The 21918-nt window shown below is 36.9% G+C and overlaps 1 protein-coding gene across 1 annotated transcript in view; it reads left to right on the forward strand.

Annotated features, from left to right (window-relative positions):
- LOC102223830 (A disintegrin and metalloproteinase with thrombospondin motifs 7-like) overlaps window positions 1–21896 on the forward strand; it is a 146062-nt gene extending 124166 nt beyond the window's left edge. Inside the window, exons 24-25 of the mRNA XM_023332084.1 lie at window positions 14967–15132; window positions 21659–21896. Of these exons, the coding sequence (XP_023187852.1) occupies window positions 14967–15132; window positions 21659–21716 (224 nt within the window). The 3' untranslated portion in view covers window positions 21717–21896. The remainder of the gene's footprint in view (window positions 1–14966; window positions 15133–21658) is intronic.
- The last annotated feature ends 22 nt before the right edge of the window (window positions 21897–21918 follow it).

Below are 21918 nucleotides of genomic sequence, written 5' to 3' on the forward strand. Positions count from 1 at the left end.
TGAATTATTGCATCAGGTAGTCGATGTGCCCATTTTCTCTATTTAAATCTAATTATTACTGAAGGGCAACATAGTATACGGACTTCATAATCTGCACTTTTTTGGTTGAATGCAGTATTTATTTCCACTTTGGCTTTATGTTGTTTAGTTTTTTTTCAAGTAAATTTTTTGTTAATGGAGACTGAGAATCCATTTTATTTTTGGTTGTTTTGTTTATTTTGTTTATCAGTTCCAGTGTTTAGTGTTCTTTTGAAAATAAAGTGTATCTATCTTTGGCAGGAAATCGCATGCATTATTACATCATTTCCATTACATCAGTGTAAAAAGGTCTTCAAACAATATTATCGTTTATCGCAATAATTTCTGAGACAATTAATCGTTGAGCAAAATTTGTTATCGGGACAGGCCTAGGAATACCAAAGAATGACACGTGCCAGCTATGCTAACACTGATGTTTGAAAGCAGCCTAAAATGAACAGTAAAGCTCCTGTATCTGCAATGATAATAATGCTCCATACTCTAAAGTTCAACATTGAATTTCCGCCACTTCCTGGACACACAATTATCACGTTTAAACAAGATACGCATCACGTCTAAGATAAGTATCACGCTATAGCGTGATAGCATTCAAAATATTTTTTTCCCTGTGTGATAGCAATGCGCTGCCATACAAATCAAACCAAAATTAATACTGTTCCATCTGAGGACAGTCGGGAATAAAACCCACTTCCGTTTTTCAGTTGAATGTGTTTGGCTCATTTGTCTACACTGGGCCACACATGTATACAGGCATGAACAGCAGCACACGCCTAATAGGATTAAAGATTAAAAAAAAGAGTGCAACACCCCCAGCCCCAAATGAAGGATTGTTTATTGGAAGTAAACCCTGAGTTTCACTGTAATAGCTGTATGCACAAACACACACACACACACACAAAAGGGACAGTGTAAGCTACAAAAACACACTCTTACAACCAGAACGTTTCAACTAAAAATAATGTTCACCTCTAAAAATATCAACTCTAATTCAAAACTATGCCCTAGTGTTTATATACAACAAATTCACAATTTCAATCGATTAAAAAATTAGAACCATCCTCATTTACAAAAGAAACATACCTTGTGCCTCTATCAATAGGGCCGCTAATCTTCTGTTCCTTTCTGCCGTTAAGCTGCCATTCTACAACATATATAGAGCAAAATAAAAATAAAATAACATCAAATCAAAAACTGGAAGTCATGTGTCATACAAAATAAAATGAGATAAAGGAACAAAGCGCTAAAGATGTCTAAATGAGAGACAGTTTAACCTGAGTTCATCCAACACTTTTCCTCATCAAAAATGTCTTTTGATGAGGAAAACACTGTTGAGCAGATTTAATGGGAAACCAGGTGATTGTGTTTTGCATTGTTAAGCCTATTGAAATTACAGCCACATTGGCAGAAACTAGTCTAAATTGTTGGGAAAAGTTTCATTTGTCTTAATATGAATGAATTTATTTGGAAATGTTTTAATAGTTTGAAACATCTCCTTTACTAGAAGGTGTGAATCACTTCAGAGCTTTTCCTGGTTACCATAGCAATAGCAACTGATGTTACACTTCTACCTAACTGATGACGTCATTAGGATCAGATGCTTTGTGTCATAGGTCTATGACATCAGCTCTGAAACCTCTTAAATAGTTTGTCACTTGTGTTCTAGAGCCAGACCTGCAGAACCCAGCGGATTTATAGTGAATTGTTCTCTTTGCACCGTGAGACAGAAACGGAAGATGGACTCCCCTCGTTTACCCAAGATTATTATTCCTATGGTAAGCACAAAGAAGATACAACCAAATGAAGAACTGTACCAAGCTTTACGACTTCGAGAGCAGGAAAAATCTTCAAACACCGTTGTTTCATACTGGACGATATATACAAAAAATGCAGAACATGAACAAAAAATGAGACAAAGAGCTGTGTCCACAGCTAATTGCAATGAGGTTACTGGGAAAGACAAACATGACAAACAGTTTAAGAAGCCTTTGTCATGTAAAAAAGAACAGAAACCCATCATACAGGACCTGAAGAAAAAAGAAGTTGCAAAAGACACTTTAGAGGAGAACATTTTTTCTAAAGAAATGGCTATGCGGGAGACAAATGAAGACTTTCCTTCTATATCTGTGTTTCAACACCAGCGTGAGATGAGGCTTCCTGAAAAGGTCCTTTCTCAACAGGATTGTAAGAAGATTGTTTATGACAATCTAGACAAAATAAAGAGGAAAGAAGCTGCCAATTACATTCTTCTGGAGAACAAGCGTTGTGCAGAGAGGGCCAATCAGCAGTTACTCCAGAAGTTGCAAGAGGAAAGAGAAAGGAAGCAGAAAGATGAAATAAAACAGTCTCTGACTGATACCTGGGATGCTCAAATTCAATATAAACAACAGAAGGAGGAGAAACAAGCTAAACTTGAAAGGCAATACAGGGCTGCCATGATGGAGTCAGATAGACTCCATCAAACTGAGGAAATTGAGACGAGTAGACGGAAGAAAGAACAATGCCGGAAATTTTTGAGACAGAATGAGACTCTGCGTACCAAAGAAAAAAAGAAATCTAGTGATTACAGTTTAGAGGACGTACTAAAGAAATGTGATGTTCTTTTACAGAAAAAGCATTGTGACATGTTTTACGAGGATGAGACTGCCACATTGTCACATAAAATACAGCAGCAACAGAAAACTCCAACGCAAAACCCTCTGGCTGATGAATTGGCTGCCAGACATAAACGCAAAGAGAAAAAGAAGAGGGAAATGGACAGGACTGAAAGGCAAGGGGTTCTTCCTGGATATCGAGGTGAGGAAAGTAGACAGAAGAAGGCGGCTCAGCAGAACCTGAAGACACAGAACAACGTTACTGAGCCAGGAAAAGCTGTTCATCATCAATCGGTTGTTCTAGATCGTGACACTCACTGTGACATTGCTGATAACAACAGAAGTCTTGAAATGCGTAAAAAAATCGTGTACGACCAACTTTCACTTATAAAGAAAAAAGAAGATATGAAAAGGACTTTTATGGAGGAAAAGTTAATGGAAGACATTAAACATCGGGAAGCTGCAGAGCAGAAGCTTGAAAAACTGGAGAAGGAGAAAAAAGCTGCAGCTAACATGTGTCTGATTGATTCGTGGGGTTCCCAGATACGACGCAAACAGCAGGAGAAAAAGGAACTTCGTGAGGCTGAGAGGAGAGACATGCTGTCCTTAATTGAGCTGGACAGAGTGTGTGGAGGTGAAAGTAGTAGAAAAATCAGCCATCAGAAATGCAGACAGCCTGTTCAGGGGACTCTGCCAGCAGCAAGACCAGGGAGAAGCAGCTCCAAGTCCTGTGCGGGAAGAACCAGCAATGCTTGCAGATCTTCACTGAGTCGTCAGAAGGTTAGCAGTACCACGCCTGTCAGACTTCCCTCACTGGACTCTAGCTCTATGCACCTCCCTGAGGATTGCCAAGAGACTGAGAATAACATTGTAAAACTCCCATCCATTCCCATACAAAATGAATAATTGTTTCTCAGCTGGCCAAGGAATGCGAGGGGATTCCCCTGGAGCTGAGGAGAGGGAAGTCTGGGCCTCCATACTTAGGCTTCTGCCCCCACGACCCGACAAGCAGAAAGATGATGGATGGATGGATGGATGGATGGATGGATGGATGGATGGATGGATGGCTCTTCAAACCAGTCTTTCCTTTGTCTTCTGCCTGTCTGTGAAAACAGCGACTATCACTTTTCGTTTACATAACATCTTTGTAAGATTGTTAGCTACGTCAGACATATGAGGCCTTATCTTTGAAGGTAGCATACACGGTATTAGTAAGTTTAAGTTATTGTTAGTCATTTTAACAAAAGGTTTTCTCTGGGTGCTCCAGTTTTCCTACAGAAACGATAGACAGACAGACAGACAGATAGATAGATACTTTATTAGTAAAATTAAGTAATCCTACTTCAAATATAAGTTTTCTCTGGGTGCTCCAGTTTCTCTAAAAACACAAGTCACAGACAGACATTGTAATTTGCTCTCTTAGTAAAATCAAATAATCTTGCTTTAAACAAAAGGTTTTCTCTGGGTGCTCCAGTTTTCCTACAAAAACGACAGACAGATAGATAGATAGATGTGAGGCCTTTTAATTGTTATAATTAAAAAGCCTCAAACTTTTTATTATGACATTAAAAGTGTCATAATAATGACACTTTTAATGTCATCATTATACATATATATATATATATATATATATATATATATATATATATATATATATATATATATATATATATTTATATGTATGTGTATAAACACATATCACTCTTTCCAATTCAATATATACTATATATATATATATATATATATATATATATATATATATATATATATATATATAAATTTATATGTATGTGTATAAACACATATCACTCTTTCCAATTCAATATATACTATATATATATATATATAGATAGATAGATAGATTTATATGTATGTGTATATACTATATATATATATATTTGGGGGGTTTTTGCATCAAGAAAGTTTAATCTTCTGTACGTAATGAGAGATGTGCTCTGTGGACACTCCGTAAGCAGACATGCAATGAGAGAGGAGAACCAAACTAAACTGTGCCCTGCAGCTCGTGCTGCTGAAATCTGTCAAACAAACATTGCTCACATTGGCAAAATGCTAAAAAAATGTTGCCAAATGCAACAAAGTACACGTACTAAATGCTGCCTTTTATTTTTAAAAATCTAAAACTTTGTATTACAAAACATGTCAAGGTCTAACTTAGAGGTCAACAATCACATTCTTATTAATTTTACTTTATTTTCTTGTTATTTTATGGTATTTGCACGTTTTCGGGTGACCTCTTTGACCTTGATCTCACATTGGATGGGAAGAAAAATCTCCCTGGCAGCCATGTTTTCTCTCTTTTGTTACTTGATATCACTGTTTAGTCGTCTTCTTTTTTTGCTGCTGTTTTGATTGCTCTTCGTCATTTCCTGTCCTCGGTGTACCACATGAAGAAGCTGGATGCGTAAGCATGTCATGATATTTTTTGCTCCACTGAAAGGATTCTCAAGGACAGTGTATTATTGACTTTATTAAATCAGAGAGTGGACGTAATTTTATTGTTGAAGAATAAATCAATGCCAGTTTATTTATGGGCATTTGAAAAGGGTTTTCATGCCAATAATGTGAAATCGAAAGAAAGGCAACACAATGTTGGGTTCATTTGCGTCATTGTAGCAGACACGCAACAAAGGTTGAATATGGTTATGTGGTTTGTAGCAGAAAGTTTTTTTGTGTGTGAAAAACAAAGGAGCAGTCAGAGGTTACTGTACGTCAGTCAAAGCAGGAGTTTCATGGATAAATATTTTCATTCCCTAATGCAGAGTTTAGAGTATTTCGTCAAAGGGAGTAAGTATAACTTCCCCTCCGTTGGCTGATTTTGCCCATCAGAAGGTCCCTGTGGATCATTTTTGCTTCAATAGTAGTACAACATTCTACCAACACATCCAAACACAACATTAAGTAGTCAACAAGCGGTTTAATGGAATCTGTTCTGTACTTTCCTCGAGACATGATCTGCGCAGGTGCGACCCAGATGGGCTGCAGATCTTTTCTGTAGCGCTGCATCATTAACCAGAGGAGGAGGGAACGGAGAGCGGAGCTTTTTCTGCAGCAGCAGCTGCCCAGCTGAGCATTAAGCTCGCAAAGAAAACAGCTGCAGCAAGCGAACCTCTGAATATGGAGACGATGTGCAGAGCATTTAAAAATAAGCTGCATTTTGCCACAACTTTATAAGACGGTAACGCAGCGTGTGGCTACAGGCAGCATGGAGGATTTCCAAACAGCTCATGTCTTTGTTGTTGTTGGAGTTAAATTTAGATTTAAAGTTAAAGTGAGATGTTATGAGGATGTGGCTGTGTGGTAGTTACAGGTTTCACCTCAGCATTCAGTTGCAGACCCTGCAGCCTTGCGATGCCAGTGGGGAGATATAAACATTAATTAACAAAATAAAAATGTATAAATTAGATCGTTTATACACCCACAACACAGGTTGGAAATACAAGTATGTAAAACTAAATGTCTATAATTATTTAAATATTTGTATTTCTTATGTTTGTTTATTAAGTACATGTTTAAAGAAAAGTGGAATAATCAAAATGTGAGGTTAATGTGTTAAGATATGCAATTCAGATGCATGTATATGTGTATATTTTAAAGATCTTGATGATGATGAAGAATTATTTTAGTATTTGTTGAATTGGTTCACATTTCTGCGTTGCTGCATGCCACCAGTTTAATATTTACTATTTTCATGCCGGCCATTCAGTTATTAGGATGTTTTTCATTCACCTGTAGAGCCATCTTAAATTAATTTATTAAAGATCAGTGATATGAAACACCTTACTGAACCAGCATAAATGATTATGACATACAAATTTATGATTAGACATTTTTACACTGTTGACTATTTTACTGTAATTAAATTGCATTTAAATTTTCATAGAATTGACATTTTTCTAACTTGTCACATACCAATTTTTGATAGACTTTCTTTGGATTAGCTGAATCAGAATCAACTAATCCTGATTGGATTTTTTTCTTTTTCTTTTTTAAGATATTCTGCTTCCAGGTTATCTGGGGACAACTAACCGAGTCACCACCTGACAAAAATCTGTTTTGTTTTGCTTTTTCTTTTAAAAAAATTGCTGCCAATATCCATCTATGAGAGAACTTGTGTTACGAGTGAGTCACTGAAATAAACAGAAACAAGCAGGAGATTAGGGTAATTTGTCCTCGGCTGTTCTCGAAGGCCGTGTTTGTCTCCTCTCAGGCTGACTTTTATCTACTCCCACCCACTGCCATTTTGTTTAACATGTTTTATGGATTGAAAATAAACTATGTTGCAAACTGGATTTTCTTTCTTTTTTTGCGGTTGGAAAACATTTTTAATTAGTTCTCAGGACGTTTCTGGTGGTGATTGTGAGGCATCTGTGTCCTCAGTTGAAAAGTTGCATATCCTCACATTTAGAGGTACATTGCAGCATTTCAGCCAAAGGCTCTTATAACCCTGACTCTGTTGTAAACTCTTGAGCGTGCCATCAGCCTCCTAAAATGCCGGAGGCAGCGTGTTCCTTTTTTATTTGTCACGGCTCGGCTCTCCGCCCCACTCGCAACGATTTCTGACTCGTAAAATTGCGGGATTTTCTTAAATCCTTCTCCACGGTTGCAACTGTTCTCCAGGAAATGACACTAGTCAGCCGGCTCGTTTAAGTAAACCTCGACGTTCATGAGGTAGTTTGCATTGAGCAGTTGTGGTTGAATGTGGGTATGAGGCACAGCCTTGTACATAAAAACTGAGGTGCAGCTGAACATTTTATAGGAAAATTGCTTTCTGATGTGTGTACGCACGGTTTTATATCGCTGTATTTTTTGGGGAGTCGGGGAGATTTTCATATAGATCCTGCATAATGTTTTATAAATGAGACCTGTGGTCCTTCAGAATCTAAAGCAAATATTCTGGTTGTTATTGATGTAAACATACGACCTTTGCTTAATGCCTCCATCCTTCTCTCTCTACCCATTTCCAGTTTGATAGCTGTCAATAAGGGTACTGGTGCCATTTTTTTTAATTGGCATACTTTCCACTAAGTGCATCAATAATTACTCATTTAAATGAGCGCAGACTGCAAGAGCTATTCTGGGAGCAGGTTTTCCAAAGTGCATAGAGATTTATATAACACCAGCAATTTGCAGGGTAGACTTGACTTTCTTCTCTGTTTAACTGGTTCCCACTAAATCATTTCATAAACACTTGTATTTTGATTCTTATTAAATAAATATACTCATATTTTGTATTTATCGTAAATAATCCTTTCTGGACATGTGTCCATTTTAGTGGAAATCCAGGCTGAAAAGTATTTACTATCATTTGTTCTCATCTTGAATGAAGTTAAAGGAACATTAAAAACGACTAATGGGTGAATTTGCTCTCTATTACAACCAATAAACTGATTAGTGTTAATATGCTATATGTGAAATGACTTTTGTCATGTATTATTGCTAAGAGAGAGACTTTGAGGTTGTGTTTTATTATATGATTTATGGTAACCAGGTTTTCACCTTTTTAGCTCAGCTTACTGTCGTTAAAAACTCTTTATTTTCACATTACACATATTCCTAAAGGAGTTCATTCAACAACCTGTTTTACGGTCAGGCTCAGCTGCAGTCACAGGCTCACATTCAAGTATATAAATCTTTTTTTTTTTTTTTAAGTATTGTTTTTGATCCAGTTCAGGTTTTTATTTATTTATTTATTTTACTATTTTTCTCTTTTTTATTTACCTAGCAGGTCTTGGCAAGTAAACCCTGACATTTGCACTTTTCCAGGGATCTTTGCATCTGTAACTGCCCTAAAAAAGAAAAGGTTTCCCAACAAGGTCACCGTCGGCCCAAGACGTTTTTTGTGCTCGAGGCCCAACTCTCATGCACCCACAAGGTGCCAGAAATATTTGTTGCAAGTTGCAAGTTTGGGTGGTTTTTAGCGAACAGGTTCAGGCTTCCAGTCATGGATTTAAACCTGGATTCAGGCAACAGAGTTGGATTTTTTTCTTAAATCCAACTCATTTCTCTGAGTGTTACGCATGTGAAAATAATATAAATAGACATTGCCTTTCAAAAGTGACAGTAAACCTTGAAAGTCTTTTTTTTTACATCCTGTCCTGTTAAGGCTTTATTTGATAAATCAACATAAAGCGACACATAACTGAAAAGTAAAATGAGAATCGTATATGCTTTTAAAAATGATCTCAAAAAAAGGTAAAAAGTGTGGCCTCTATATACAGTACAGACCAAAAGTTTGGACACACCTTTTAATTCAATGAGTTTCCATTATTTTCATGACTATTGACATTGTAGATTCACACTGAAGGCATCAAAACTATGAATAACACATGTGGAAATATGCACTAAACAAAAAAGTGTAAAACAACTGAAAATACCCCTTATATTCTAGTTTCTTCAAAGTAGCAACATTTTGCTGTGATTACTGCTTTGCACACACTCTGCATTTTCTTGATGAGCTTCAAGAGGTCGTCACCTGAAATGGTTTTCACTTCATAGGTCAACCTGCCCTGTCAGGTTAATAAGTGGGATTTCTTGCCTTATAAATAGTCATGAAAATAAAGAAAACCCATTGAATTAGAAAGGTGTGTCCAAACTTTTAGTCTGTACTCTATATAAATCCTCATTACTCATTTACCGATAAATAAATTCCAGTGCAAAACCAAGAAGAACATTTGTGAATCAAAAGCTTATCAGAGAGCAGCACAAAAGTTGAAAAGTTAGAGATGTTTGGATCCAGAACTGTTTGTAAGTGTTTTATCTGAAGTGACTTATTAACAGGCGTGGGAAATGTCTAAAAAAAATGAAAATACAGCACTTTTAGGGGCAGAAATGGGCTCATAACAGCACTTTTAGCTCTCTAACAATTTTGTCAAGAAAAGCCTGCATCATTGCAGCCACTCAAAATTCTGCAGCCAACTATTTGGACAACTCAGTGGCAGCACTGGAATGTTTTATACACAATTTCTTCAAATTCAGACATCTTAAAAATGTTATTTCAATTAGTCATAATTAAGTTTGATAGTAATTCCAGGCCTTTCAAATCTCGACTCCATCAGTGTCGTTGAGATATCTCGAAAGACATTTTGATTTGTCAAAATGCAGCTGAAGAAATCTCGAACTGTTCATCCTTAAATGCAGATATCCTAAATGATGGTCAGAATGTGGGCATGTCTAGTCAAAATTCAGTTCAAGTAACACTCATTCAACTTGGAATAAAACCTGTTAGAAACGGCAACTGATCCAAGACGAAGGCAGAGGTTCACATTTCAGACCATAAGCATATAGCCAAAGCTCTGACGGAAAGCTTTAGATCAAAGGAGATCAATGTTTTATACAACCGTAGGCATAAATCTCATTGAGAGTATGCGGTATACTGTTCCTTGATCCTCTATATTTTTTCTGAATTTGAGCTATTTCCCAAGGCAGATTGGATAAATCTTTAGTTTCTAAATGTCTGTGACCCTTAACGACATACTTCAAAAGACTCGAGGCTGAAATAGAGAGGATTAAATAAAAATGCATTAACACTTATCCAGTTCTTTTTGTAAAACTCTTTTTGTTGGTCTGTCACAAGCAAACGCAGATAAAATCCATTGAAGCACAAACTACAAACAAAATACACAAAGGTCCAATCATTCCGGTTGCAGACACTTGAGGATACAGCTTCATAAAGATCTTTTTGTGAAAAAAAGATGTTTAATCCTAAAGTACGTCTTCTGACGCGGTTCAAAGCTACAACTTTTGTTTTTATCGCATGTAAAGCTCTCTAAAATAATTTGTTTGACCTGAACAATCCCTGGATGTTTTTAGAGACCTATTTAAACTGTCCATCATCTAACTTAAGGTTGTTTTTTCACTTGGTGAAAGAAAATTAGCCAAGCCTTACCACCTCCCTTTGAGAACTGAACCAGTGGAAGCAGCAACAAATGAGTAGTTTTGGGGAACGTCATGTGGAAAAATTATATGTTCTTGATACGACATAACAGTTGTACCCAGTTAAAATGTATACAATAAAATCTTCCTATCCTATTTATATATATATATATATATATATATATATATATATATATATATATGACTCAATTTTTAACACACTGACTTTTAGTCAGACTTTGTCCAGCTGGTTAATACAAACTAACTTTAGCATTGCTTCTTATCATTTCAATAATTGACTGGTTTTCATTTTTACAGCCACCTTGTTGACGGTCTGAAAACATGCAGTACAGTTTGGTCTCTGCAGTTATTACCAGCAATGGAAAAGATGTCAAAAGGTCTTCAAAGCATCTTTTAATGCAGTGAATCTTACACTGGTGAAATTAGAACAATCCAAACCTAAAAAGTAATTACGTTAGCTGCCATAGCTATGGTTATGGGAATATTAGCTGCCATAGCTATGGTTATGGGAATATTAGCTGCCATAGCTACGCAGATGCCAACAGCTCTACCTTACAATATCACCAGGTGACGGATGCTAAAAACAAATCAGTGCATGTGTTCGCCACAGCTTTCTCCAGCTGAACAGAAACAAAGCTGAAGTCAAAGAGCAATCATCTGGAGTCGGCACACAGCTTCAGCCATTACAGCTAGAAGCTACTGATCAGGCCTGAATTCTAGGCGATGGACTCAGAGCTGACCATTCAGAAACACATAAAGATAATTAACAAAGTCAGCCTTCTATCACCTGAAGACATTTTCTAGGATTAGAGGACTAATGTCGCAGGAAGATCCAGAGAAGATAAGCCATGTTTCTCACAGATTATATTTAAGGGCAAATTCTGGTGAGTAATTATCTTAATGTTCCTGATTTATGAAGATCAACAAATGTGAACCGCACTTGAATGCTATGCTCCCATTTTGACAAATGGCTTTGAGAAAAGGAGCTTTCTATAACATCTTATTTAAGCCTTAGGGACTCATAACTTTTGTAAGTAAAAGTTCCATCAAACTTTGATCACGCTTTAAATAAAATATAAAATCCAATCCTTGCATATTTTACTGATTGGGGATTAGTTGTTTCTTTTTTTTTAACAAAACCACCCATTTAATTAAAGGTCATATTTATGAGGAGGTGATTCTGCACTGAAAGATGAGTTCAGTTTAAGACCGCTTGCAAATCTCTGAAAAAACATAAACATTGACAGTCTTTTCTGGGCGAAACGTTTTAAAACTTTCCTTCATCACAATTACTAGCTTGCTTCCTCATTATGTGCGTACAGTTATTGAAATAGATAATTTCTCTGTTTTTCTTTACTTTTCTTCCCCCTTGAAACAGATGGTTCAAACATTATCCGTCTGCCGTCTCCCACGGCTCTGGAGCTCCAGGTTTACAAATGAAAACATTTTCATCTTTTGTGTTGACGATGATGATGATTTGATGCTGCTCTTGATGCGCACATAGGCGATTAAATATTTAGCCTGATTAAAAGGGTGCTCACTTAAAGGTAAACTTTTGACACTCTGAGATTTATAGATGTCTGTTGCTCAGGGAGCGTCAAGTTGAGACGTTGCCTGTTAAAGTCCTTTTCTGTTGCTGGCGTGTTATTAATCATCGGGTTGCAGCAGGAAAGCGTGGGTTTTTCTCTGTTTTTATTGTGCTAGAGGGAAGACGAGCGTCAGATGGTAAAACAAACTTTACTCCTACAACACAATGTGCTAATTACAAGGACAGACTGAGCTCCAAACTTGTGAAAATGATTCAAGATTTTGAATGGAAACAGACAATGAATTTCTTTGAATCTTTTGCTGAAAGTTTCTTACTTATTTTTGTTTCTTATGTCTTGTTTAAAAACAATATTGTATATTTTTAATCCAGTTTTTTTTTCCTGTGATTCATGTTGAATAAAGGAAATTGGAGGAATTTGGAGAAGATTTGAATGAAGAAGATGTCATACATCTAAAAAAGTGTTATTTGTGGCTCGGTGGTTTTTGGTTTCTGGTGTTTGTTAATTTTATTTATGCTTACTGAAAACAGCGAAGGTCTGAAATCTTTTACAGTGACAAAAAGAGACATTTCCCATTCTGGAAGTCCAACTGTGCCAATATTGATTTAATGCAGAAGGACTTTAACAATCTATACTAAAAAAATAATATATTAATAGATCTTCTGCACGGCCACAAAAATGTTAAGATTGAAGTATTACCATGTTGGAGGTATGTAGCTGTGAAAGAGAGCCGCTTAATTACCCTGAATCAAACTGATAGACTGACAGCAATAACCTCCAAGTTAAAAACGGACACTATGCTTTGCTTAAAAATGCCTTGTTGAAATGTAGACTGAGTCACTGCATAGAGATTTTGTGTGCTGGTTGGAGGGTTTTTAAGAAGCAAATTTGTCTTTTTGTCTAGTTTCAGAATCAAAAGAAAATGCAAAAAAAAAAAAAAAGGTTTTTAAAGGTTTTGCACCTTCAAATTGCTTTTTACATCTGGCCAAGACTTCGGTCATCTCCGTAAAATACTTCAATTGGAGCGAGTCCAGTCTGACTGCAGCTGGAGGGAGGATGAAATAAAAGCTTAAGCTTAGTCAGTATTTGGAAAAAAAAATATACATTTTGTTTTTGCAAAATGTTGATTTTATCATGGCTCTTCGTGCAAGGCTACAAAACTAATGAAGTATTTAATGGCAGTTTCCTTTGGGTAAATATTTTACCAACAGTGAGATGCCTTCTTCAGTGTTGTCTTTTCACCTTGCTGCACTTTCACTGCCACTTTCTGGACTACTTATGGCACCCAAAAGAAAAAATCAAATAACACACATCAACTGTTTTGTTTAGCAACAGTTTAATTTTCTATTTGCTTATTGTTTGATAGTTAAAACAGTTTAATTTTCTATTTGCTTATTGTCTGATAGTTAAAACAGTTTAATTTTCTATTTGCTTATTGTCTGATAGTTAAAACAGTTTAATTTTCTATTTGCTTATTGTCTGATAGTTAAAAGTGAGGTAAAGAAATGAGGCAGGATCACTCTGATGTTTTGCTGGTGGTCAGGCTGGATTTCCATGCAAAAACATTTGTGTTAATATAGGTCACAGAGGAATATTTATGAATTTGGGTGCTTGTATTCTGGGTATAATGTTTTAAGCATGTTTTTTTTTTCAGTATTTAGCTATAAAGATTATACAAAGGACTAACGCAATCTTTGATTTCTCTCACTTTTTTTTTAACCATACATTTTGTTCATCTTTTGCATACACTGATCTGTTTTGTCACCCTTCTGATTCCAGACCTGAAAAGTTAAGTTTTATAACGTAAACTCTCTTCCAGAAGTTCAGACAGTCTGACTTCCAGCTGAATGACCGAATTACATGTTTAATATACTATTCATCCGTTTGCTTTTGATGTTGCTTTCAGCTGCATCAAGCACCCAAACCTCGTCCTTCACACCGGTTTGCGGGAATACAGGAAACCTTTAAACCCATTTTCACAGAGCTTTCCACGTATTCCTGGGTGTCTTTCAAGGGTGGTTTCAAAACGCCCAGCAGCCCCTGGGTCCTTTCTCAAATATAAGCATTAAAGGCGAGTCGGTTCTCTTGGAGTTCACTTTCTCAAATAATGCAATTTAATTTTCCCACAAGTAAATCAGTCATGAAAGATAATTGAATTTGACTCTCATCCAATTATGGCAGATATCTGATTTGGTTCATTTACTTATTTAGTTTTGTTTCCTTTTCCAGGACTCACTATTAATTTAATTGCCACAGCAAAGATCTCTTTTTTTTTTCTTTTGTATATCTTTCCATCCATCAAGGCAGGTGGCTTCCCACCAAAAGTTACAAAGCAAATAAATGTTGCCAAATGGTGTTCAATATTTAACTCGATCCAACCGCATGAGAAACATCCAGTTCACAAAATCTGCACAAATAAAATCAACAAATCCATCAAAACGCAGAAATCTAGTAAAAATATACTGATATAAAATCTGGAAAATGCAACATGCATCAGTTGATTGTCTCGTTTGTTGAGCTACTTTAACAGAGCGACATTTTTGCATATTTCTACTGGCATTTTTACTGTTTTTTTTGTCCAAGTTTTTGCTGCTGGATGGCATTAATTTGCATTCGTTAAAAAGAAACCTAGACTGGGCATGAAATTAGCCCAGCATTTATTAGCTACTTTAATCACCTAAACATAATGCTGGTGTCGTTTTGAAAATTGAGCTAGTTCTGGATTTTGGACTAAGCCCTATGTGTTTCAAGTTCCTGAAAATCCCCCTGACCAGTTCAGTTTTTGTACTGGTAACCTGCTCCATAAACAATGCAGCCTCTGCACTCAGCGACCTCTGACGTTTTTTGAGCATTTGTCTTTCTGTCATCCACACAGGAGCGGTTTGTGTTCACGACCGTCTGGCATCTCGCATCTGTCTCACTCTGCGCTCGCTCAGTCGCTGCCACCAGCCAAACATGCAGGCACGCTGCTGCAGGACGTGCAGTCAGGACTCCGGCATGCCTCTCCACCAAGGTCCCACTCTCCTTGCTTCAACCACAGGGTAATAAACCACGGGCCTTTACAGGGAGCCAACCATCGGGACCTCTGCTAACGCTTAATAATCAAGTCACGGACAGACAACCGTTCACTTGGAGCTGGTGTGAAGGACAGAATTGCAGCAAACCAAGGGCTTACATATTTGTTTGCACTTTGTGCGTCCCGCATTTTGACGACGTTTGCTTAGCAGGTTAGAGTGTTTAACAGAAGATAGATTCTTTCGTTCTACCCAGTTACAATGCATTAACACATTTAGACAAACCACTAATCTTTTCTGTTGTAATGCTTGTTTTTATTGTGATGACTGCAGCAGAGTCTTAAAACATGCAGCTCAGTGGCTTTTAATATGTGGTACATGTGTTGGGAAGCAAAACATATGGTGCATAGCTGATAATTTGTCATTTCATTGAGTCCTATGCTTTTAGCCCTCTGCTTTTCTGCTAAGCACTAATCTTTTGCATTATGGGTCTCAAACTGTACGTGCTCGACTAAGGTTTTTTAAAAAGGGGAGCCATGTGTCAGGTCAAAAATGTGAGGTCTTTCAGAAGCTTTCCAAAGATTGCTATGCATTGTTAAAAGTTTTAAAATGTTTTGCTGTATGACTTACAGTGCGGAGACAAAGTACCTGAGTGAAACTGTGTTATTACCTGTATGAAGCATGTCCTACCAGCTAAAGCTTAAGTGTAAAGCCTGGTTCACACTGCAACAAGTTAAAATTCACGACTCTCAGTTTTCAAAACCCGAGAGTCCCCAAAAGACATTGAAAAATCACAGCTGTATCAAGTTTGGTTATACAGTGTGTGGTGTTCAGCCACACGGCAAAGACAACGAAGAAATTTTATTCATGGAATCTCTCAAAACCTCTCGAGATCACACTTGAGTTCAGAGTAAACAAACATGGCCGACAAGGAAGAATTAACAGTGTTTTGTGAACATGCCATAAAAACATGGCAGACGTCCATTGCACTTTCTAGTGGGGCCGTGGCAGAGGTCTGGTTTCTGTATTTTGAATTATCCTCCATCTTGGATTGCCTAATTAGTCCAAGATGGAGGATTAACAAGGCAGTAATAAATCAGAGGATTATCTTCAGAGCCATCATAATATTTGGAATATCCTTAAGATTGCCAGAAGGGAGAAGTCGGATGAAAAATTGGCATAATTATCTTGACATGTGAACCCCTGAATTCACAATGTATCCATGTGTCAGACTGAAGTTTTTAATCAGATCAGCAAATTCTTTCTATACATGAATTGAGTTAGAGTCGAAGTTCAACACTCAAAAGGCGTGCTTCCACCTCCAGAACCTTTTGCAGAAACCAGGGATTTTTTTCTGCTTTCTAAGGCTGCATTTGAGAAAGTCTACAAACCTTTCCAGGTTAGCAGAGACTAATTCAGTTTTACAATTAAACACTGCGAAATGGTCACAAGGTTTATGTCCAGAAAGCCAGGTTTTAATTCCGACTGGTAGGTTTTGTAGCAATAGAACAAAACCTACCAAGTTGCCTTTATTGAAAGTTGTAACTAGAGCCAATTTTAAAGTTTGTAGTAACTTTACATACAAAGCATAGCTGTTGTGTCAGAATCATTGGTTATAGGTTTTATTGCCTAAAATCACGGTTTTTACTTTTACAACAGAAGTTTCTCAATTGTTGAGCGAGAGTTTGCTAGAAACACTCGCGGTGTGAGTCGGTGCTTCTTATCTTCAGCAGACCTGGTTTGGAGCCAACAGTGGAAAAATCACCAGATGTTTATAGTCTGGATTTTAAAAAAAATTCTGGGCTTATAGTCGTCATGTGTTGGTCAACCAGCTGGTATCCACCAATGAAGAGTTTTTTGGGTTCTTTTTACTACAATTAAAAACACTCGTATTTCCATGTTTGCACTCATTCAGAACCAAACTTTTTACGCTCTCGGTAAAACGGCTGTGACTGATTTATCCTTACGTGACTCCTGGTGCACATCTCTGCCTTTGAATGACCCGGCGTCACCAGAACATAACAGAACCTCCAAACAGCTTCATGTGAAAATCTGACGCCTTTGGAAAGCTTCAATAGAGGCTAAGCAGTTTGCTCTGACACAATGAGTTTTATGTGGCTTGTTAATTAACAGAACCTCCACCAAAGCGTCGGCGAGCATCATTAAAAATATAATTTCCAGACCGCATTCAAAGGACAAATATAACCGTTGGGGCTGACAAATGAAGCTACAATGGAAACAATTTCAGACCTTTATTCTGCGCCTGTTAGCTAAAGTCATATTGAACAGAAGCTGAAAGTGACCTTAGTCCTCATTTATTTAGTATCTCAGGAGCATTCAACTAAGAGGTTCAGCTGGATCACTGTTTGTATAGTTTTATTTTTTTTTTAAAATCTATTCATTATCAGAGTTGCCTTAAAAATAAATTTTCCTTTTCGATCTAAATGAGTTTTTAACACCCGTAGTCAGCTGTCAGATATGACTCTAAAGGATCAATTCAGGCAATTTCCAAGTTGGATCAACTCTCTGACAGACACACTGGTCTATAGGATTTATATTGGCATACTGTGTTTGAAGCTTTTCAAAAAGCAAATATAAAGATTATCAGACCTTTAAAAACACACCTCTGAGCTGTCATCCTGAAAAGCTCTTCACCTGGTCACCAAGATTTTTTTTCTTAAGGGTACCATTGAACTTAGCAGGAAAGTGAAACCAGCTCCAAATTATCTGCTTAAAATTGATACGTTTTTATTACACGTTTTTATCAGAGATTTAATTCAGAAGTACCAGCAGCACGCAGATGCAATGCGGTCATAAAATTTAGAATTTTTTTTTACAAACGCCACCAAAAGACTGCATTTTGGCACCAAGTAACCAACCAAAATGTGTCTAAACCTAAAAAATAAGATCAGGTGCAGGTTTTATTAAGGTTATATTAGCAGGAAAGATGAGCTTAGCTCATTGTTTCCAATCTTTTTTTGTTTTGTTTGGTTTTATAATCTCATGCCACATTGTGAAACTTGGTCTGCACATCACAGTTCTTGGCTGAATTCAGGACTGTTTGCAGCACTGGTATTATAAAGACTCTTTGTAACTCATATCAGTCAACATATTTAAGAGCTGTCACAAACATTAAATTTTCCAAGAAAATGTATACATTTTTGATGAGATATGAACATTCGTTTGCATTAGTAAGATGTGATTTGTGTGAATAAACTGTCTGCCTGTGCTATGATCTACAGCAACTACAGCCACAAAGGAAGAGTAACTTGTCTTGAAAAGATGCTCATAATGATGAACTGATTTAGCTTTAAGGTTCCTGTTTTCCAACAGCAACCTTAGGAAAAAGCTGGGTTTTTTTATAGAGAAATGTTGGAGCCGGCACTCTGAGGTAATCAGGTAGCTTCCACTCAAAGGAACATCTGCTCTGGCTTCATCTCTGAAGCTCAGTGGTTTTGTCCAGTTTTTATATGCAGTCTTTGAAGCAGAAACTAATGCCTATGTTCAAAATGCCCCAATTATTATTATTTTTTTTTATCATGCTGTGGTTTTTTTTCAGAGCCCTTTTCATGCTGCGTGTTCCTGACACTGCTGTCTCTATGTTTTTCTCAGTTTGGTTGAACAGCAGTTGGTTGTAAAGATGTAACAGAGCAGTGACAGACTAGGGGTGGGCTTTATCAACGCTTCAGCTTGTTAAATGTCTGCAGCACCTTGTAAAAAAGGCTACATGAAATAGTATACCCTTTACATTTGTTACCCTTTGGCTTTACCACACAGGTTTGTTTTTTTTTTGTTTTGTTTTGTTTTAACTGTCAGAGTAAATGTTTAAGTAGAAGCTACAGGTATATTTGGTGCTAGGAGCTGCTCAGGCTCCACTTGTTCTGGTGCCAGTTTCAGGTAATGGCGGGCCCAGTGCCGTTTCAACTTGAGTAGTGAATCATTTGGTGTTTTTAATCCTGGTTAAGCTCTTAGTTTGAAGTAAATGTGTGTTAGAGTACTGCTTGTTTTAAATGATTGTCAAACATCTCAAAAAAAAAAAAAAGACACTACACTTTATCGTGTTATGTAAAAACAGTTAATGGGTAAACACGTGTAGTACTCCTTATATGTACAAGCTCTGGTTTCTGCTTTAAAAATGTTTGTTTGATCCCGTCGAAGCTGCAGCGGTACCTTCAAATGTTTCTGCACTTCTTCGTCTTCAACATGTAAAGTTTAAACAAAGTCAAACGAGATGGACTCGCTTAGATGTAGCAGGACATCTCTGTACCTCCACCTTCATGTAACTCATAAGGTGTCAATGTAATGTGTGACTGACAGTTTCTCTAAACAGATGAACATTTCCTCTGAAAAGAAAATCAGTCTCAATAAAAGCAGTGCTCCTTTTACATGTTCAACAGGCCTTGTAAAATAAACAAAAGAAACGTCTCCTTTTATAAAACTGTCCCGTTTTTTAATTTCTTTTCTGACGCCTCAGGTGAACCGGTGCCATGGAGAATACAAATGATGGAGGAAATGTGATTTTAGCCTCTACGTGCTCTTATCAGTCAACTGTACTCAAGAAAATAAGATCAAACCCCCTGAGTGTATTTACACCCTGTGTGAGTTAAATACATATTTTAATGCTTTTTTTTTTTTAAAGCAAAGAAAAAAAAATGCAAACATGTTATCATCAAGAAAGGATCTCCTCTTTGTCCACGGACACCCAGCTCCCTTTTTATGACTGGCGGAGAGAAAGCCTTCTCCTGACACTTCAGAAGAGTTGGGTTCAGAAAGATGCAGAGGTTTCTGTTCGTGCATGCAGTACCTATGCCGAAGGGATAAACTTTGGTCCAGATTTTTTTCCAAATTATGCAAAAAGTGACTTGGAATTAAACGTTACCCAAGAACGCCCTGGACAAGCCGACGCCGACTACAGAAAAGCATGGTGTGACCCTGAGTAGGTAAAAACCTTTTCCTGTTCCATCCTTGATGCTGCGACTCAGTTTGTTTAATGTTTCGATGAGTTCCTTTGTTTTCTTTACCAAAACTCTCTCAAGTTACCAAATGACTCCCTTTAAACTTCTGAAAGCAGTGAAATGTTTGATAAAAATGTATCCTTTAATCAGTTTAGGTTTCGATTGAAAGTTGCCAATAGTAAAATTTTACTCCGGGCTTTATTTGTTCCCCCCATTTTGGTTCTTAATATTATTAATATAGTTGCTTTTGATTTGTATTAACTTTTTTCTGTGACAACTTTTCCACCCCATCGTCCACCTCGCCATCATCTTCAACCAATTAATATTAAGTACAATTGATTATGTGCAAGTAATTTGATTGATGGAATAGGTTTTAACAAGAATTCACATTTTTCGCATGGTGGAGGATTAATTCTTCAGGCATAATTTCAGACACATTTTGAAAACTTGATTATTTATGAATAGCAACATATCTCAGCATCGATCCACACTTCACTTTTCGGTCTGCTGTCTAGCGTAAGGGCTTACTTTCAACATTTTTCATACTGTGCATAAAAAGCTGATTTAAAAAGAAAAGGTCAAGAAGCTTAGTTTTTATTTACAAAAGTGTTCACAACATGGGAAAAACTGACTCCGAAGCTAAAATAATCTCCTAATTAATAGGTGCTGAATGATTCTTTCCTAGAGATTGTGTTCATACTAAGGTAAAAGAGTTTTCAAATTAATAACCCCCTAAAGCGATGTAATGATCTTATCTTATAAAGCCTCTTTAAGCAGCACTAAGGCACGCTGGTGTTTGCAGTTTATCTTGTGTCACAGAGGGAATGCCACAAGGAAAAGGCGACATTTCCGCTGATGCTGTAAAATATTTTTCTGTTCATTATATTTGTTTTCTTTGCAGTTTGTGAGATATTAAAGAGGATTATAGAGGCTGTTAAATGACTTTATCACCTACTAAAAACTGCAGAGTTTTAATGTGGAAGTAATGAATATGGTTTGTCATTTCCCATAATGGATAACTTCAAAGCGCTCTCTCAACATTTTTGTGCAACTTTCTAATGGTATTTGGAGCAGACATGATGCCATAAGCTGGTCATGACTGTAGTCAAAGCAATAATCAGAATAATTCAAAGAACCACCTGCAGGGAAATTTATGAAGATCTCTCAATAAAGGGGAAAACTGAGAGTTGTGTCCTCAGCTGCTGTGAACGCCCAACAAATGATCCAGAACTCCACTGAGGAGGAGAAATCTCCCTAAAGCTTTTGAAGTTCCAGGAGAACAAGTGGGCAACGTGAGGTAATTTTACTTATATAGAACATTTTCAGCAACAAGGCATTTCAAAGTGGACTACATTTTGGTCTACTTGGACCAAGAGTGAGAAAAATGGACTGCTCACCACCAGGAGAAAAACACTAACAGGAAAGTGCAGAGGTGGGAACATCAGATGTGTTTTGACTTACACTAGTAGGAGATTTCATGTAAATAAAGAAAAGATGAGTGGAAACATTGACCAGGAAATTCTCGATAAGACTCTGCTGCCAAATGCTAAAATAGGAAAATGAAAGGTTTCTTTCTTCTTCTTCTTCTTCTTCTTCAGCCATACAGTGATGCTGAACCCACAGCTAAGGACAAAAGAACTGCTTGAATGGAACTGAAAATCAGCAACAACAAAAAAGAGCTGAAAATCAAAGTACAAAGAAGAGGACCAAGGACAGATGTTTCAAAATAATGGCTGTCTGACAACATGTGCGTATATTTTGCCCACATAGGAGAGAGCTACGTCCAAGTTTCCTTGATGAGCAAAAGCTTTTCAGTTAAGTGTTTAAAAATAATTAATTTTTTCCTATTTTCATTTGT

Source organism: Xiphophorus maculatus, chromosome 4 (assembly GCF_002775205.1).
Source record: "Xiphophorus maculatus strain JP 163 A chromosome 4, X_maculatus-5.0-male, whole genome shotgun sequence".
NCBI lineage: Eukaryota > Metazoa > Chordata > Actinopteri > Cyprinodontiformes > Poeciliidae > Xiphophorus > Xiphophorus maculatus.